Below are 19,874 nucleotides of genomic sequence, written 5' to 3' on the forward strand. Positions count from 1 at the left end.
GTGTTTTGTTCTTTGATCATCATGCACGTGCACGCACGCACACGCACACACTACTGTGTAAAGTTTTAAGCACATTAGATGTTTTTGCTTCAGTCTGTCAGTAGAAAATATCAATACAGATCATTATTTGCCATTATAAGATTCCTTATAAGAGATGGCTCACACAGCATCCTTATTATAAAGTCAGTAACATTACATGAAAAGAAGTCTATGCATATAAACCATCCACAATGTAGGTTTATAATCAAGAATGTCTTGTAACATAACCACAAATAATTTACAAACAATGGCAATGCTTCAATATCTGTTGTGAATTTAGAAGAAATGTTTGCTTTTGATCTGAACGATTTTGAAATATGTGGAATAATTTGTGTACCCAATTTAAAGCTGCATTTTATCCGATATTATTGTTTTTTTAAGCATTTTCAGATTTGGAACATTGAAACATGAAACACGGTATCTTGATGAATAGCTGTGATTAATCAATGGTAATGATTGTGTTAAGCCAGGTGTTTTTTCTTTGATGTTACCTCAAAGATAAGTTATACAAGCAATCATGTCAGTAATGATAATGTAAAGTAAAACAGAGCAGAAATGACACAAGATATTTAAATATCTGCAGTCTTTATTTCAACAAGACTAGGAAATGTTTAATATAACTTTTCTTTTACAATTTTAGCATCTATGTCTTTGTTTTTCCCATATTAAGCAAATACTCGGATGAACATCTCTCAGAGACCACTAAAACGACTGCTCATATTTACAATTTCTTCCTGTCCGTCTTCAGTCTCTCGCTCTCATCCTCTTCATCATCGATGTACAGGGCAGCAGGCAAACGACGACTGCAATCTGTCCATCTAAAGTTCGGTATAGACCAATGATGACACTGGTTTGGGTAGCAATCCATTGCAATCAAGTGTCCACGTCTTGATTTGTCCATGTCATCTTTACATTGGGAACCAGACTCTTCCTTTTCCTGGTCTTTACATTTGCACCATCTTAACGCGTGACATGTAATTCGAAAGGACAGAAATATTTATTTCCTCCAATTCATGGCACACATAGCAAATCAGCCTGGACAAAAATACATCATCAGTCTGAGGTGTGGAGCATCAACATGCTGTACAAGAGATGTTTACTCTTTTCCATGCCCCTGAAACCCTGACAAATACCTTTTCATGTCTTAGGACTGGCCATTCATCCACATGTACTGAATGAATATCCAAATGAATCAACAAAAATTAAAAACATTTATGATGAAATGCCTGTGGAAGGTATGATTTAAAGCATCATTTAAAACTCTATTGCTGTGAGGTACCTAAATGCCAATTAAAAGTGCATGTGACATCAGGAACAATCAAAAACATATGGCCAGCCCTGTCTTTGCATTTCACAATCCCCTTAACATAAAACTACAATGAAAAAGAAAAGATTATGGTAGCTTTGTTTTACAAAATCTAAATATTACATGAAATCTGTAGCCAATATAAAACCAATTACAATTGTGAAATCAAATGAATGCATTCCTCTACAGATATAAATATTCTGAATACTGGTATGAAGATACCTAGTAGAGCGAATGTATGTTGTAAATGCCTTTTAAAAGAGATGCGTGGTCAAATAACTTACTGTACAAGAAAAGGGAGGGGGTAGTTTTCTGAAATGTGATGGTTTTCTGAAAAGCTTAGTGGAGAATACACAACTATACTGTTACACATTTGTCACTTAGATTAAAAATCAGTAAAAAAAACTGGAGATGGATCGTACCACACACACACACACACACAGTCTATTATGCCATATGAGGAATGATTTCAAATACCGTACCAAAGATGGATTTCTATGAAAATATAGCTCTGTTACAATGCAAAACAAAGCAGTATAAATAACTGAATATGCATGAAAGTTGAAAACTGGCAAAAAGTCCTAAATCAGCACCGCTTACACCTTCGATGGGGTGAAATCTGCTGTAGTACCACTTGTATAGTTGTATTCCATTTATACCTTACAATAAACGTCCACTTTCACATAAAACCCTGTGTAAAATCCATCATTATTCCTTTCCATCACAACAGCCACTCTTGTCTAGCTGTACCCTCATTTAAATTCATAAATAAACTTTCATGCAGTGAAAACGGCACCTTTTCTCACGCCACATACTTTACATCATGCACGATACACGTGTATGCTGTACCAGTGAACGAATAAGAGCCTCTTCATCAATCAACTTTCAGATCAGACATACTGTGTATATACACCTTACCTATCCAAATCTCTTTTTTGTGACACAATCCACATAATTCAATTATTAGTGAAGACCATATTCTCAAGTTATACATTCACTGAAAGCACATGGGGGGGTTGCAAAACTGGAAAATCGAGACGAATAAAAGAAAACCTGATTCTGCTAAAGACTCAAAGCAGCACATTCCTGTTGGACACAGCCCTTATTCGCTTAAGCCCTTGAGATAAAGGACCAATGTAAGGCATCACGTATTGTTTTCTACCCAGGATCTGTAGCTAATCGAAGCATCCAAGCACACATACCCACTCAAATTCATTCATTCACAATGGGTTAAAAAATCTGCCTAATTAGTACTTCATACAGATTTGCTTAAATCATATACATGTGTTATACGGGTTGATTAATCCTTTATAGCGCTCGTGATATATACAGCCATCCACACACACACCCCATTCACACAAACATGTATTTAAAACTGTAAATGAAATGAGCGATCACAATGAGCATCTATTACGAACGTAAAAAAGATTGAACACAAGGGAGCGTAGCGCTGCATGAAACTTATAGCTGTACATACATTGAAGTCCGTTCTCATAAACAAACAAAAATACGTTGAAGTAAAGTTATTTGAATATTAATAACTCGAGTGTCTTCTCAAGATGGCAGGCAGAGGCAGATCCTGAAAGCAGTCTTTGTAATGTCCTATAGCAGTTTTCTGCTCTCTCTTTCAAATTGTTACAAACACTCATCCTCTTTCTCATTTGGCCGCTTTTATCTCGCGTGGAGGGTGAGCAAGGCCAGCAGGAGGGATGCGGCTGCCAGCGCCAGGCTGCAGGGTGCCAACTGGGTTCCTGGGCTAGAAGGTGGAAGGTTTTTATTAACCTTCTCAATTTTCGGGTTAATGGGCGATGGGGTGGAGAAGTAGATGTCTCCATCGCCGTCGCAAGAGGGCGAGGTGCATCCACTTCCGCTTTCCTCTCCGCTGCTGTCCGTGTCGTCTGTAGAGCATTGAGCAGATGAGTATTATGTTAAAAACAGAGCTTGTATGATGTGTGAAGGTGAGTACATCATTGGATTATTTTGATGGAGTATCACTTTAGTATCGGTACAGTTCTCCCTAAAATAAATAAATAAAGCAAGCCTCATACCAGTGCCAACTGAGATGTCCGTGCCAGTGTAGGCAGCTTTAAGCCAGCTGGTCATTTCTTTCAAAACTGCAATCTGTCGACGAATCACCATGTCTGGTTTGGTGATGTCAACTTCCACATCAGGATTAGACACTTGATTGGCTAAGCCGTTGCCCATGACAATAGATTCGTACCTGCATATGAAAAAACAAAAGAAAAAGTTGAGTGCTCAATCTCGGATATCAGGTTCAGCGAGTAATGGGGCAATTTAACCGTACCTGCTTTTGGCCGTGCCGTTCCAGCATTCATCCCCTTGGGAGACCCTCTCTCCAACACAGACTGTGTCTGGAAGTGTGGACCAGAACTTTTTGGCATGTTTTAACTTCTTTTTGGCATCTGTCAACTAGAAAAAATATACATTATTACACTTTATTCAGTTTTGAAGTATAAAAGTGTAATACGGGCTCAGGTGTGTGCATACCAATCGGTCCAAACTGGTGCCAGCTGCAGTAGTCGGCCTGGCTTCGGGGCTGTATGGTCGGAAACGCCCGGGGAACCCGGAGTCTTTCGGTGGGGAGCGCTTTGATCGGAAAGCCATGTTGGGCTTAGGTTGCCCACAACCTTGGAACACCTAAAATGTATATTTAAAATTAACACACGTTTCCAAATTAACATCCTCCAAAGTTAAAATGTCAGGACACAGCATGCATTTAAACAGACATACCGCATAAATATACCAAAAAAGCCACCGACCTTTTGAGAGACCTGTATGCTGTTTTCCTGCATGTTCATAATGGCATCGGAAATCTTCACGTCTATGGGATCCATGACGGACTCGAAGTTAAACGGCCCCTCTAGTCTCTCAGCCAGACCCAGCATGGAATCTACAACACACAATGAACTAGTTAATGAAAGGAAGTTTCTCAAAACAAGTGAAGAAATATTTGTGGTGCTGTAACACACATCTGCCACTAGAGGGAAGCATTTAGTTATCTGATGAGACTGGCATAATAAAGAACCGCAGCCTGTTGTGCAAACAGCTTGTTTAACCGTGGGAGGCCCGAACAAGGCACCTCAATTAAAGTTTTCCCCAAACTTGACAGGCAGCGTGAGCAAAACCAGTCCCAGAGTCACACAGGCCAGGAAATGTTTGTGAGAGCGCACGAGAATATGTGGCAGGACCTGAGACTGAATTGTTGAATTTAAACAGCCTCACAGGTGAAAACAGAGCAGCATTTGCTTTTAATTCAACTCATTTTCACTCCTGATTTAAGATGAGGCTTCACAAACGGTCCTGGCCCCTGAGCAACTGGAAAAACTGCAACCCTTTTAACATAACCCATTCGTTTTTCTAATCTGTGCTTATAAAATTAGACTCTCACTTTGTCTGGAAACTTGGTTTCATGTCTAGTGCTGGTTCAGTTATAAATCCACTGCTTTTACCATTCAAGGCTGTTTTTACACTTCTTGTTTGATTGGCTGGCTGATGTCTTTGATCTATCCGCCTCATTTCTTCACATTGTACTTTTGGACTTGAACCGCTTTATGTTTGCTTCATCAATGAGAGTAAACTGTACTGTAAGCGCTAGTAGCAGCTGTTTTGAACGATCCTACCCATGTTTATTTGAATTTGGCCAAAAAATTTACATGAATGGCACTTGCATTCATCTGCTGTGGATGCATTGCAAAGAATGCAAGCGACTTGCTATAGACTATTGAGTGACAAACAGCGATGAGAAATTAATAAAACTACGACCAGCAGCAATAACAGTTAACTTCTGCAAGTTATATACCACTGTTAAAAAGCAAAACATGCCCAAGGAGTCTCTTACCCAGGAAGTTATTCCATTCGGTGTCCAGGTCCGCCTGATTGGCCAAGCAGCCACGCATGACATTGAGGCAGTAGTTCTTGCAGGGCTTTAATGCCACCTGGCCAGTGCAATACGGACAGTATAACATCTTCATAGCCGCACGCACGCAGCTCGGAGAAGAGCTTACCTGAGAGGTCAAAAAGAACGGTTAGCAGAGTCAGCAAAACTAAGGAAAAGGTTAATGAGTCCATAACCTACTTCAAATTCCTGATATTGCTAATAAAACACAAAGGGCATTACCGAGTCCGACCCTGCCACCTTTTATTAAGTCAAACTGAAGTTACGTTTGTTCAGTTTGTCATTACCGTTCAATAGGTTTTGCTAACAGACAAACTGAGCTGCCCTGGCCTCTGATCTTTTAAATGCTAAAAGATAAAATCCTATAGGTCCGAACAGGTGCACAACTTCACATACTGATAAGTCAACAGAAACCTTGTACTTGTATTTGAAGAGTTTCGTTGCAAAACGAGATAACTCCGTTTTTTTTCAGAAATCTCGTTTTTTGGTTGTGCATTCCAATTAATATCAATTCTTCTGCAGTTGGTTTGTTTTGATTTAAACCTTCATAACTTAAAAAATACAGGCCGATAATATCGGCCGATATTAATCGTTTTCCAAACTATCGGTATCGGCATTCATAATGGCCAATAAATAAATATTAAAAAAAATGTCCTCACTGTTGGTGTTTTTGACAGAGCGCTCTGAACCAGTAGCTGCTGGTGGGGTCCAGATTTAGGCGTCTAGCCACTGCCTGAGTCAAGTGATCAGCAATTTATATTTTGCTGTTGTTGTTATTTATCAGAACTTAACAGAATTTGTCTCCAGTCCTATTCAAAGTTATATTTATGTACCAAGTCTTTTAAAACTGGTAACTTTAATTTGGTTGTTGTTGTTTTTGTTCAAAGGCCTTTACGTTTCTTCTTAAGTTTCTTTTTAAAATGCATTATCATATTATTTTAGTTAAAACTCATAAATAACTAAAAAATAACTAATGTTAGGGAAATCTTTTAATGTTTTGTTGTGCGTTTCTGAAATAAAAAAAAAGGGTAAAAATATCGGCCGATATATTGGAATCTCGGATTTTAAAACCAACAATCATTTGTATTGGTATCGACCTTCAAAATCCTTCATCTCTAAGTAGCACCATAAAACAAAAAAATAACATGACAACATAATAATAAACATGTTTTGACAAAAATCTTATCTTGTTTTGCAACGAAACTCTTAATTTGCTCTATCAAACAAAACCAAGATAATCCCGATGCAATCCCACAAACCACCGAAGCCTTACCAGGGAGACTTTGCCCACCACCTCGGGCATGAGTGCCAGGCCGCGGGTGAATGTACGAACCGCGATGAAGGAACGCGTGAGCTGCAGACGGAGCTTGCGTGGGACATCGCCGAAGGGCTTGAGCTGCTCCATGTGTCTGCTGACGCAGTCCATGTACGAGTCGTTGAACTCGTACTGCACGTTAACCAATCGGAACATGCGCTCCAGGAGCTCCGTCCAGAACTCCGCCAACATGTCTTCCAGGTTGACAGCACTGCTGCCGTGGGCATAGTAGCGCCCCAGCTCTTTGAAGAAGTGCTTGAAGAGCTCAGCGTTCTTCACGTACATTAAGCCGTAGGTCCGCACGAACATGTCGTGAAGGGATTTCTCAGCATTGGTCAACAGCTCTCTAAAGAACTCTGTGAAAAGAATAGCAAGACAGTTGGTTAGTTGAAAGTTTTGAGAGAGTTACTTGCTGGCATGAATGCTTGGGTGGAAAAATATATGGGATGAATAGTTCACCAAAAAGTTATTATATGTTCTTCACAAAATTATCTTTTGTCCTCTACAGAAGTCAGTCATGTAGTTTCATTTTAAAATGAAATAAGTGCTCATTATTTTTAACATTTTCAAGAAGTTTGTATACGAAAACATTTGTAATTGAGTATTTTTGGCAAGCCCTCATCTTTGAAGTATTCAGTCACAGATAAAAAATAAAATGTCTCCATATCTTATCTTTAAAGGAATTTGCACTATGAACACAAATAATTTCACTTCATCAACCTCAACATGTGTAGGTTAATACGCATTGACTGTGGAGCGCAAGCTGGCACTTTGTCATTACATTCAAACGCTCAAAGTAACAATGGTGATTCAGAGCTCCACAGAGCCTTCACCGACTGGAAAACCTACCAGACCTGCCAGGGAGACCAGAAAAGCATACGGTTATGATCTAAACAGATTAATGCATATTCCATTTGACCCAACACAAGTTTTTCACTCTTTCAAGTTCCAGGAAAATAGCTTTTTGTATCGGAGGAGAAAGAGCTGAGAGTACAAAAAGCATAAATAGAGGATGAAGGGCAGCAAATAGGTAACGTCTCGCCCATCAAACCGCTTGAGGCTGACCGCTATCAATGGCATTTTCCTGTTGTCACATTCCATTCGCTTTTTTCCCTCTCCTCACTTCTCTCGCGCCGTCCTTCAGAGAAGGCCTTTCAATAGGATTACTGAATAATGCAGACCCCCCTCCCCAAAGAACGGACCTGTGCCCCCCTAAAACCCTTCGTACTCGCTGACTCTTCTCTGCTTTAGTTCATCAGTGCCTTCAGAAGGCTCTCTTCATTGGAGACGGGGAACAATGACCTACTTCATCCCGTGGAATGTCTACCCCCCTCCCTCCTCCCCAAATAATCCAGCTACTTTCTCCCATGAAACTCTCTCCCTCCTTACAATCCTACTTTTTTTTAATTTGAACAAAATGAGAATGCCAAAGAAATGCTTCACCTCTCTCCCGCGCTCACACTGTGCGTAACGTGCCATTTGTTTTTCGCCTTTGTATCACCTTTCTACACTCACAGAAAGCCCCCGGGCACAGATGTGCCCTGCGCATAATGAGAGAGACTTTGAAGTGTTAAGTGGCTACGAATGTAAAAAACGTTCTGGTAAAAGTACCGTAGGCTTCATCGACACAAACAAGACACCCTGGGTTTAAAAACAAACAGATCACATGGAGTCGTCGCAGGGCTGTCAATTTCACCTCGAGCAAACACAGTCAGCAAAACACAGAGCGGGGAACGCGACCGCATTTGATGGCCCCGTCCTGCTGTGTAACCACGGATACCGGAAACACCGCGGCCCTCGTGTTTAGCTCCCCTCCCACGAATGGCCCCTGGCCCCACACAGGGAGAGAGATAGAAGGCACCCAGCTCCACGCTCCATTGACAAAGATTAAACCTTATGGGCAACCGCACCCGCCTTTCCCCAGATACCCGGGAATGCCAGAGCTGTCACAAGTTTAAAGTCAGGGGATGGTGCCTTGGGGGGAGGAAAAAACAAGGAGAAAGCAATGAAAGAGAACAATTTTCCACATTTGCTTGTCATCCGTTACCAAAGAAAATAATCATTTAAGTGAACCACTTGTCAGCTGACCACTTCAAGGAAATCCACATTAAACCGACGTCAAGCAGAATGACTTTTGGAGCTTCTGGAAGAATTCGGATTGCAGCAAAAGCGAACATGCATCAAGTCAGCAAATGATTGCACTCAAAAAGGATTTAGACATTAAAGTGATAGTTTACCCAAAAATAAAAATGTTGTCATCATTTACAAACCCTCATGTTGTTTTTAAACCAGCATAAGTTAAACACAAAAGAAGATGTATGATAAGATAAATGATGGAAAGTACACAGTTGACAGTACCCATAGTATTTGTTTTTCCTACTATAGAAGTCAATGGGCCATCAACTGTGTACAAACCATCATTTATCAGAACTACTTTTATAACAGAATTCAACAGAATAAAGAAACTCATACAGGTTAAAACAACATGAGGGAGTGTAAATTACAGAATTTAGATTTTTGGAGAAACTATCCCTTTAACATTTTCCAACTAAAAAGTGAAAAGTGCATTTTGGCTGTTTGTTTACATGACAAAGGCGTTTTGGGGTCCTGCACTGCAAAAATGACTTTCTTAAGCTGAATTCAGACTAGCAGCGACTAGCAGTAGCAGAGCGACGCAATCTCATTCATTTCAATGGAAACTTGTCAACTTCTGGCGACACGAGCGACAGTGACCGTTAGCGACTGGATGGGGGGTGCTCAGTCACGCAACAAAGTTGAGAAATGCTTAACTTTATGCAAATTATAAGCGACTTTCGGGAGCGACTACCAATGAGAACAAAACAGTGGAGTTCACGTCATTAGTCTCTCATCAGTTATCAGAGTGGACGTTACTCATTTGTTTATGACAACTTTTGAAAGAGATGAGCAACACACAGCAAAAAAGTCGCTTATTATGTGAATGTACCTTAACTTAGTGTTTTTGTCTTGTTTTCAGTAGAAATATCTAAAAATTCTTAAAGCAACACTAAAGAGTTATTGCTCTTTCACTGTAAGCCCATACAGGTTGATTGAACCTAAAACATTTATGGAAACTCGTTGCCCTAAAAAAGTTAATTTTGCCTGGTTGAAATAACAATTAATTTTAAGTTTAATGTACTTAATGTTTTAATTTCTTCCAATATTCCTGCACTCTTAACCCAGATTCGATAACATTATGTGTTAGGAAACCCATTGCATATAAATTTAGTTTTTATTACTTTATATAACATTTGATGTTATAAATGGTTTTATAACAAAAATCAATGACTGACTTTAAGTCAGTCATTGAATAAACGTGATTCTCCACAGAAACACACAAAAATTGTGTTTTGTCATACATTGTCAGTACTGTGGAGAGAAATACAATATAATGTTCTGAACAGGGTTCATGTAAGGAAACACTGATCACCTGAACGGTGACTTCACAAAATTATAATTTACAACAAAACAACATCAATAATATAAGAGCTTGAACCTATATGACATTTTATTAACAAATATTTGAGTACAGAAAGTTCTTATCAGTTTTTAATTTGTGAAAAAGCAGAAAATAATCAAAATATTCAGGCGCAAAGGATTATGGGTATTCCTCACAACATGAACTAATAATTTTAAGTTCATTTTACTTGAATGTTTTAGTTTAATAGATTTTGTAAGGTTAACAGTTAAATCAACAAATCAATTTAAGCTTTGACTTCAAAACAGAAAATATTAATGATTTTTCCTTGATTGTTTGAGTAAAGACAATTTCTGGGTTAACAGTGTTGCTCCCACTACAGGTTAGACGCGTAATTGTTCATTAGCAATGTCGTAAATACTGCAGCATAGCTGGCTCTGATTGGATTGTAGGTCTGCCGTAAAGCAAGTTTTTGTAGTTTTCACTTGAACTACAGGATCGCGACCCGATGGTTGGAAACTTCTTTAGTGCGGTTTTGGCCGATAGAGGGCTGCAAAGTGAATGTGAAAGTGCCATTCACCCTGTTTTGAGTGGATGAACCACTGAAACTTTTTTGGAAACGTTATTTTAAGGTAAAAAAAAACCTCTTTGGTGTTGCTTTAAATAAAGATGTATTTTCTTAAAGCAACACCAAAGTAGTGGTCCTGTAGTGGTCCTGTAGTCCGAGTGAATACTACAAAAACTTGCTTTATGGCAGACCTACAATCCAATCAGAGCCAGCTATGCCTCAGTATTTATGACAGTGGGTAATGGACAATTACGCTTCTAACCTGTAGGGGGAGCAAAGAGCCAAAACTCTTTGGTGTTGCTTTAATGAGCAAAATGACCTCTTAAGAAAATAAGGCTAGTTTTTAAGCAAAAAATATACAATTTAAGTGAATTTGTGCTTAAAACAAGCAAAAATATATGCCAATGGGGTGAGAAAATTTTTCTTGAATTAAGTGTTTAAGAAAAAAAGAAATATTATTAAAAAAAATTTTTGCAACCCATTGGCAGATTTTTTTGCTTGTTTTAAGCACAAATTCACTTAAATTGTATACTTTTTTTTGTCTAAAAACTAGACTTATTTTCTTAGGTAAAAGTGCAGGTTTATGAAAATGACACCATTATCATTTCTGTGTAAACTAAAAAAGGAAATCTGTGAAAATGGGGACATCATGTGAATTACATGTTTAGTCTACAGGCATGCATGAGTCTTTGACAAACACAACAGCAATGTTGGTCTACAAGAGGTGTGTTTGTGCTACTCCATATACTGAGTTTACTAAAGCCCTCTCCAACAAAGTTTACCGCTGTATAGTCCAGAGTGACTTTAGTAATTAACCAACGTCATCGCCTATCCAAACAAAACTGGTTTCTTTACATAGTAAAAGCGGCAACTATTAACCTGGCACACATAATACAGCGTTATTATTCATTTTTGTGCATCCCTGTAATTTTTTAATTTTTTCAAAAAATGCAAAAGAAAAACATTTCTGTTTTTAGTATCCTGCTAAGAGTAATGCTTTAACCAAAGCCAAGTAAACCATTCAATGTCCACCAAACCCCCCCAACCTTTCTCTTTACATCCTTTCCAACATAACTGCTGAGATTTTGGGACTAATCGTTGCGAGCGTTCGAGGGGCGTTATTCAGGCATCCTACTTGTCATTAAAAGACACTTTATGACACACAGGAGTCCGCCAAAAAGCAGGCTGTGGCCCCCCTTCTGATTTTCCCATTAAAATGCATTTCCCGCACAGTCATTGGTTTAGAAATGTGTGTGAAAGGTTAAACGAAAGGGTGCTTGCCTGGAGAATAGCAGCAGCAGTCATTTAGAGGGTGCAGAAAATGCATTTAGACACACACACTTCAACAAGCGTTTATAAAAAAGGTCTCAATACTCTGAACATTCAAACATGTTTCTCAAACATTTGGGAGAGGACAAAAATTCCAAATTCCAGTCCACTCCAATCATCGTCCCGCCTTCCATCCTAACTTATCCTACTTTTCTTTACTTTACTTTATCCCAGGCAGTAATTGTTCCCCATTTGTGCCAATTAGTTGCTCAGCTTCCATTTTCCCCCTGGGATTTCAAAACCCCCTGCTGAGGTAGGGGGTTAATCCTGAATCTCATGCCGCAGTCGTGGCTTCTCCAGACAGGGTTCACTTAGACCCAGACTGGACACACAGGATGGAAAAAACACAGCAATCTCCAGAGAGAAACTATTTCTGGTAGGGGACTTAATTGCCCGTGACTCCAACCTTGAGACGTTCAAAGCAGACGCCGCTTTCAATGACTTCCCCCAACACACCCTTAAACTTCCTTTAATGTGTGTGTATGCTTTAAATTAATTTAATCTTAATTACATCTAGCTGCTATGTTGATAGTAAAATGTTTCTACTGGATTTCCTGCTAAGCAATTTGTGTTGCCATTTGATGCTCATTACCAACTATAAGAGACTGATCATGACAGCCAACTAGTTATCCAATCACAGATTAGTCAAACAGTTAGGCTTACTAGCTTTCTTTCTTTTAATAATGAATGACATGTAGGGTTTTAAGATATTTCAAAGCATTTCCACTACATACAAACATCTAATGTATATTGTCCCAGCCATGAGAGTTGTTTTTGTCGCAAATTTTTGAAAATATTATGCATATGTCTGCTTAACATTATAAATTATTATAAACACATTTGACATGTTGCCATGCTTGTCACAGTCATAATAAGTTTTCAAACAAAACCTTAATTTTCAAAGAGACTCAAGGATCTCATTTACACCCTACGTCCACAGTGAAGAAACTGCTTACGTTTGAATACAAGAATGTACTGAAAGTGTCTTTTGTTTGACATTATAAAAGCTATTGGCATTTTAAGGCTGTTGAGCTCATTAAGTCACATGCCAGGGTCTAGTGCACATTTAACGCAGACTGGTGATTCAGAGTGCATTCCCACGGTAAGAGCGCAAAAGACCTGAGGACCTGGAGATGGAGGAGAAATGAAAGGCATAACAGACTGATGGCAGAGAAAAAAAAGGGGGAGAACAGGAACAAAAGGCAAAAGGGGAAAAGAGCAGGGGAGGAGGCGGGCAGGATCTGGCAACCGCCGCATTCCGACACGTCACATTCCTGCTCACATCTGGCTGCAATACACACGATCCCTGTTACCATTCACTCCCTGAAGCCTCACTTTCTTTCACATTTACACAAACACCCAATCATGAGAACCCATCAAGTCACCATTCATTCTCATTAATGCCTCTATGATTCTCCTCTGTTCCCCTGTCATATCACAAGTACAAAATCTTTCAACATAAATCCTCATGCAGCTACGTACAGTATTGTTCTATTAAAAACCTGCCTGTGCAAGCAAAAGGTGTACTTTTTGGTATTCCCGGTGAGCTATTCATGTCATGATAAAGGGCAAAGATTAAACTAAGACCACATTCCCTTTAAACTTTAATTATATGTATTAATACCCATTACATAAAAGGAGGGAGTTGGTTGTATCTGTGTGTGCTGTGAAATGTAACAAGTATCGAGTAAGGAAACTCTTGTACTGTGAAACTCGCATCGTAAGAAATTACACATGTTCCTAGAGTGCAACCTCATGTCACATCCTAGCTCGCTCTAATCTTTGGCAGAAAACCAACTTTGAGTCCATTTAAATCCTCTGCTGGAGAAACAGAGCTCTGTTAAAGACGGGTGGCCACATGAGAGGCGATGCAGGTGTCATTATTAAATAACTGTGTTGCTGCATGGCTGATAAATCACGTGCGAGCATCAGATTGGAGGGAGCTTTTATTTATTCTGCTTTCTTGGTCTTATCATCGACCGCTGTTACAAACACCAGCTCACGGTTTCATCTCAAGGGCTATTGCCTTTTATCAGCTATGGGACATTTTTCCTGCAGATGTATCTCACTAAAGCCGGACCAATCTTGATTTTTCCCTGTTTGACGCTCATTTCATATGAGAAGGCAAAGAAACCAATAAAACACGCCCGAGTAAGTGTGTGTGATAGCTGACAGATTGTGTCTGCGGGGTTTTCCCCTCTTGAGTGAGTCAGCAGTGTGGATGCATGTTCCCATGCACCCTCTGCCCTGCACCGGAGAAACCCGATCCTGCTTGATATTCCCTGCCACATGCAATGCAGAGAGGAAGCCTGGCTTATGCATGCGTGTGTGTGGTCTGTCTGCAGGTCTGTGAGCATATGTGTGTGTGTGTGTGTGTGGCAGATGACTGTGGGATGTTGAGGGACAGGTGTAGAGATGGATGCATAGACTGCGTGTCTCTGGAGACGGTGTGCTGGCAGGTGGGGATGTCTGTCAAAAGTAAAGACTGAAAGTGTGTGTGTGGGGGGTGTGAGACAGTATATGCAGTATAACTCATTTTAAATAAGGGAACCAATAATATCATAGTACTTTTTTGTGCAAATGAATCAAAGCATTCCCAATGGTTAAATTTGCATGAGTATGTAAGAGGTGGTGTACTGACGGTCAAAGTGACGATGTCTTTGGGTGAAGGTGCTCTGCAGGTTGACGCTGAGCTGTTGGACGGGGGCTTTGAGGTCCAGCCGGCTCAGCTGACTCAACTTCTCCTCCATTTCTAAAGTACAGCAGGAGTAACCTTGAGGACAAACCTTCAGATGGGCTCCTAAAAGAGAGAAAAATGGTTAAGATTCTGATCTATTTTTAGGACAAATCTGTCAAATCGGTGACATTTTGTCAGCAATTTGTGGCTGTGCCTTTGTACAAAGGTCAGATTAAAATACTTTCATTGACGCACACAAGGTGGTCTTCAGGGCATTCTCACATCATGCTGGATCATCAGATTTTACACAAATTTGTGCATGCAACTAAAAATATACAAGTTTTCCTTTTAAATCAAAATGTTATATTAATGTAATTTGTATTGAACAAAATTGTACTAATGCCAAATAGATTTTTACTCTTGGCCACAGCCCTATATAGCTGAGGACACAGTATAATGCATGTAGTGTTCCCATAGCTCCAGTACCCAGCAACCCTCAAGTTAAATTCCCAGGGAACACAAACTCATTGCAGTGCCTTGAATGCACTGTAAGTCTGAAGCGTGTGCCAAATGCAAATTTGAGGAATGCCAGGCTCCTTCCATCATTCACCCCAGAAATCATGCCAATGCCATGTTTCGAGTGTGGCACGAGTGCAGACGAACAGAGTGGCTGGATTAAACAAGGCGTCACATTAACATAGAGGGTGTGAGGTGGGTGGACTGCACAGTCACAGCTGCAATAATGTTTTGTTTTTCTTTTTTTAAATGCGGTTGTTGGAATTTAGGCGAACACAAGGGTCCTTTCAGAGGATTGGACTCCAACAGGCGGTTTGGCTTCCCCTGCTGTTCAGCAAAACTGGTCACTCAAGATCTAGTGTAGTACACTACACTACACACTAGGGTGGACATAAAGCCAAAATTCCCTATTAATTGCCATACAAGTATATATGCTACTTAATTATCTGCATATAAAGAATATATGCAAATAACAAATATAATAATGAATATATTTAAATATATCATGACATTATCAAGTTATGTTTAATTGAAAATACTGATTTGAGTCAACAATAAAGAACAAAAAATAAAGCAAGTGGATGTGATTTTTTTTATGAACTCTTAGACTATTAGACATGACATAGGTCATCGACAAATCCAATTTTTTTATATGCCTGTCATTTTCTCAAGAGAGCCCTATCCAAGGCAGCTGACCCAACACAAAAAACTGGGCAAAATTCATGCAAACATTTTAAAAAGTCATTCATGTAAGACAGGTATCATGAAGTGCAAGTGTTTGCATCAATACTACAGGGGGAAAAAACCTCATTAGCAGCGCAAAAGCTTACCATTCAGCTATTTTATATTTGTCAGTAAGATCTGGAGGAGGATGAACAGAACATCTTCTGATAAATTACAAGCTCTATGTACCCGGACAGGCCTTTTAGCAACGGCACAGCGCGCCCAGCGCGTCTCATGCATGCGGATATCTGTGTGACACGGTTCATATCGGACCATCTGCTAAACGAATCAGCGTGGGTGAAAAGCGAGGAGCTGATGAGAGCTTGCAAATAATCACAGACACCGCAAAACATCCAAGAGGAATTGTCACGGCCTATTTGCCAGGGTTTGTCTTACATGGGCGGGCCGCGCTGGATGGAGTGGCACTGTGTGTGGACAGCACAGCTTGTGCATGACTGTGGTCCGCAATTACCAAAAATGACATTAATGAGGAGACTTGGATCCAGCATTGAAGTGACTTTTGTTGAAAAGTCAATAAATAAATAAATAAATACAATTTAAGAAAGAAAGAAACTTTAACTAGCCAATTTTTACGAAAAAATTACAAGATTGATATATTTGATAATTTTTTAAGTTTCCAATTACAGCACAGCACTTCTATCTATTCAGTTTATGAAAAAGCTCGTTTAACTGACAAAATATATAGATGTAAAAACTTTAATTATTGCTCAATTACAGTTATTGCCTAAATGTAAAGTTGTTGCAGCGCAGCAATGCCAACCAAACAAGTGTTATCACTATGAAAATAATGATAATAATTTAAATCAAGGGGTTGACACAGGTCATGATCATATTCAGTTGAAATTTTCATCTTCCCCGGAACGTTTATTTATGTGCATGACTAGGTACGAGGACTCGGGTGTAAAAACTGAGAAAGAGCAGCACCTTCACCCTGCTGTGGCCCCAGGACCAGCTGCACCCCTCGACTCCACTGGGACCCCATCCAAATCACTTACTCATATTCACACACTTGGCATCAGGTACATACAGACCTGTACATCATATCTCAGCCCAACACACAGCTCTTTGTATATGGGCGTTTGGAAAGAGAAAACCTAACCTGAAAAAGCAAAGCAAATAGTCTAGCAAAAACACCTAAATGGAACAAAATTTTAAGTCCAAGCAAATTACTGAATGAGAAACAGGTACAGCCCATAAACCAATCCAAACAATCAACACTAAGACGACCTTAATGGGAGTCAAGAAATTAATAAGAAAATTTGTATTTTATGCACCACTACTTTTATCACTGGTAAAGTACAACTTTTTCCAAAAAAGTGGACTCAAACAAACAGCAATGTTTTAAAGATCTGATAATATTTACACTTCTCCAGTAAGTCAGCTTACAAAGGGCTTACTTATAGTTAGCAGTAACAAAACAGACACACTACAGCTTTAAAGATGTCATCCGTAAATCTTGCCTCTATATCGGCATCTCTATTTAAAACAAAATTGCAGGTTACTATACATACTTATCTTTGTGTCTAAGTCACACTGACATTTCCCGCAAAAGGCATACCTGACAGCCCAACTTATAAATCATTATTATAAGTGTAGTGTACCACTGTGAATGAGGGTAAAGTAAAGAGATGGATTTCAACACTGATTTTATAGGTACTTGCTCAGTAACAGATCTTTGTTTATTTGGGGATTTCAGCTATAAGAAGTGAAAATGCATGCAACCAAAATTTGTTTTCTCTTCAATATCTATGTCTTTAAGAGATGAATTACGTGTATTACACAAATATACCCCTGGTGGAAATCCATTAAACACATGCGAATAAGACGCATTTGTGATTTGTTCCTGCATTTGAAGTACAGCCAGACTTTCTGACAGAAATAAGATTAAGTTAAATTCCATCTACATCTGATTGTTGAGTAAACCACCTGACTATAAATCTTTGAAGGGTTTGTTATTGCTGTCTCCGATAAGAGTCGCTTCCTGTTGCTGTTCCACAGACCTAAGAACATTCTGTTGTGCTGGAAGATGAGAGGATGGAAACTGCCCTGTGGACAAAACCCAGATTAGTCCCGACAACCCCCTTCATGTTCCTTCATCCTCAGCGACGATGTGGTCCCGGCCCCAGACAGACTTCAGCCCATATAACCCCATGACGCTAGCCAGCAAACTTAACCGCTGGGGTCACAGGTTAACTGAGAGAGGCCACGCACTGTGACCCTGCTGGGGCTGACCAGTAGTCCCACCACACACACGGTCAATCACAGCCCTCTGAGTCAGAGTCATAAATTCTCCAGAGGATTTTTTTTTAGGCCGTCACTATAAATCGCTCTGGCCACCACACATCCACACGCCGTTGCCAAAAGCAGGAGAATAATGGGCTTCCCTGTTGTCTCTCTAATAAGACACATTCGGCAACTTCCATATGCCAGCACAAGTGTCATCGACACCATCAGTTCTGCTCACACCACAGTCATCGCTTCAGGTGGATAAGAGCTGTGACAAATCATCAGTCAGTCAGCTTATTACTTGAAAAATAAACAATTTTAAAGGAAAACACCACAGTTTATCAATATTTTATTATGTTCTTACCTCAACTTAGATGAATGAATACAAACCTATTTTTTTTAAATCTTTGTACAGTGCTTTTTGAATGTGTTAGCATTAAGCCTAGCCCCATTCATTGCTATGGCTCCAAACAAAAGTTTTATTTTGTGCCCATATGCTTACTCGTGTAACTACTCATGTAAAAGTCTTTAAATCAGGAAAGCATGGGGGTTTTTGGTGGCTTCTAAATTCATCCCTGTTTGGATCCTAAGGAATGAATGGGGCTAGGCTAAATGCTAAAACATTCACGAGGCGCTGTACAAAGATTAAAAGTGCACGAATTGAAAAAAGGTATGTATTAATTCTTCTAAGTTGAGGTAAGAACATAGTAAAGTTATCCTTTAAGAAAGCTAGTCCTTAGCTAGCAGCTCCACAGCTTTGGCAGTGGCTAGGCAAGAAATAAGGTCCATAATTCAGCATGCAAACATAATTCACAGATCAAAGTTTGAACTGCTCAAGCTAAACTAATTGCAGAAGTTGACATAATAAAAGTAACTTGACAACATCATTCACACTTTTAAGTTTTAATTCCTATGACTACAAAATAACGTGCAAAACAACACAAACTAGAGCCTCGACATCCCAGCCCATCTATACACCAACACAACCTACAATTACCACAGTGGGAAGGGAACTACCATTTAACAACTAACTTTTGCCTACTTGTGGCCTGAGGTACAAGACAGCCTGACCTAACTAAATGTGTTTGGCTAACTTTCATAAGAAAAGCAACATGCAGATGGTGATAAAACATCTGGCCTTGGGCTAAATGCGTATTAGTGAAAAAACCATCTTGGAATGAGCATTTAATGAGCACACTCTCTCCTTTCGGCATACGATGTCCGTGCATTCCTACTATCTTTCAAGATGATAGAAGTTTAATGGGATGCGAGGCAGAGCGGAGGCATTTTCGACAGATAACAGTTTGATATTTCATTTCTAAATCATAGCATTTCTTTTATATATGGTGTCTCTTCCAAACCTTGCTATCATGTTCAAACATGTTACTGTTGTTGATGCACTCTTCTGCCTGCACACCATCTGCTAGAAGACATATCTCTATACATCTCAGCCCACTCTCTCTCTCTCTCTCTCTCTCTCTCTATCTGTGTGGCCTCAGGGCTATCTTTGGAGTGTCCGTCATTTCTTTGCAAAGCCTTAAGAATGCTTTCATATTAACCCTCGGAATTAAATCCATCTTATAAGCATAAAAAAATGAAAACATTTTCATCCAAGCAAAGTCTATACAGTTCTGATTCACTCCACGTAAGGAATCTAGTTCTTCAGGAAACAGCTGGTGTTCACTATTAATAAAGCTGTACAGAAGGTAAAGATACAACTGCTCAAGTTTTCATTGTGCGGTTCCCACCGCAATGGGAATGCATTCAAACAGGACAACTGTAACAGGAACCCATTATTAGAG

The 19,874-nt window shown here is 39.5% G+C and overlaps 1 protein-coding gene across 1 annotated transcript in view; it reads right to left on the reverse strand.

Annotated features, from left to right (window-relative positions):
* Nucleotides 1–604: 604 nt before the first annotated feature.
* gpc4 (glypican 4) overlaps nucleotides 605–19,874 on the reverse strand; it is a 38,278-nt gene continuing 19,008 nt past the window's right edge. The window contains exons 2-9 of the mRNA XM_065271834.2: nucleotides 14,551–14,709; nucleotides 6,535–6,932; nucleotides 5,205–5,370; nucleotides 4,126–4,256; nucleotides 3,854–4,003; nucleotides 3,651–3,775; nucleotides 3,394–3,566; nucleotides 605–3,243 (exon numbers count right to left, since the gene is read on the reverse strand). Coding sequence (XP_065127906.2) covers nucleotides 3,017–3,243; nucleotides 3,394–3,566; nucleotides 3,651–3,775; nucleotides 3,854–4,003; nucleotides 4,126–4,256; nucleotides 5,205–5,370; nucleotides 6,535–6,932; nucleotides 14,551–14,709 — 1,529 coding nt within the window. The 3' untranslated portion in view covers nucleotides 605–3,016. The remainder of the gene's footprint in view (nucleotides 3,244–3,393; nucleotides 3,567–3,650; nucleotides 3,776–3,853; nucleotides 4,004–4,125; nucleotides 4,257–5,204; nucleotides 5,371–6,534; nucleotides 6,933–14,550; nucleotides 14,710–19,874) is intronic.

The sequence above is a fragment of the Paramisgurnus dabryanus genome, chromosome 16, assembly GCF_030506205.2.
Source record: "Paramisgurnus dabryanus chromosome 16, PD_genome_1.1, whole genome shotgun sequence".
NCBI lineage: Eukaryota > Metazoa > Chordata > Actinopteri > Cypriniformes > Cobitidae > Paramisgurnus > Paramisgurnus dabryanus.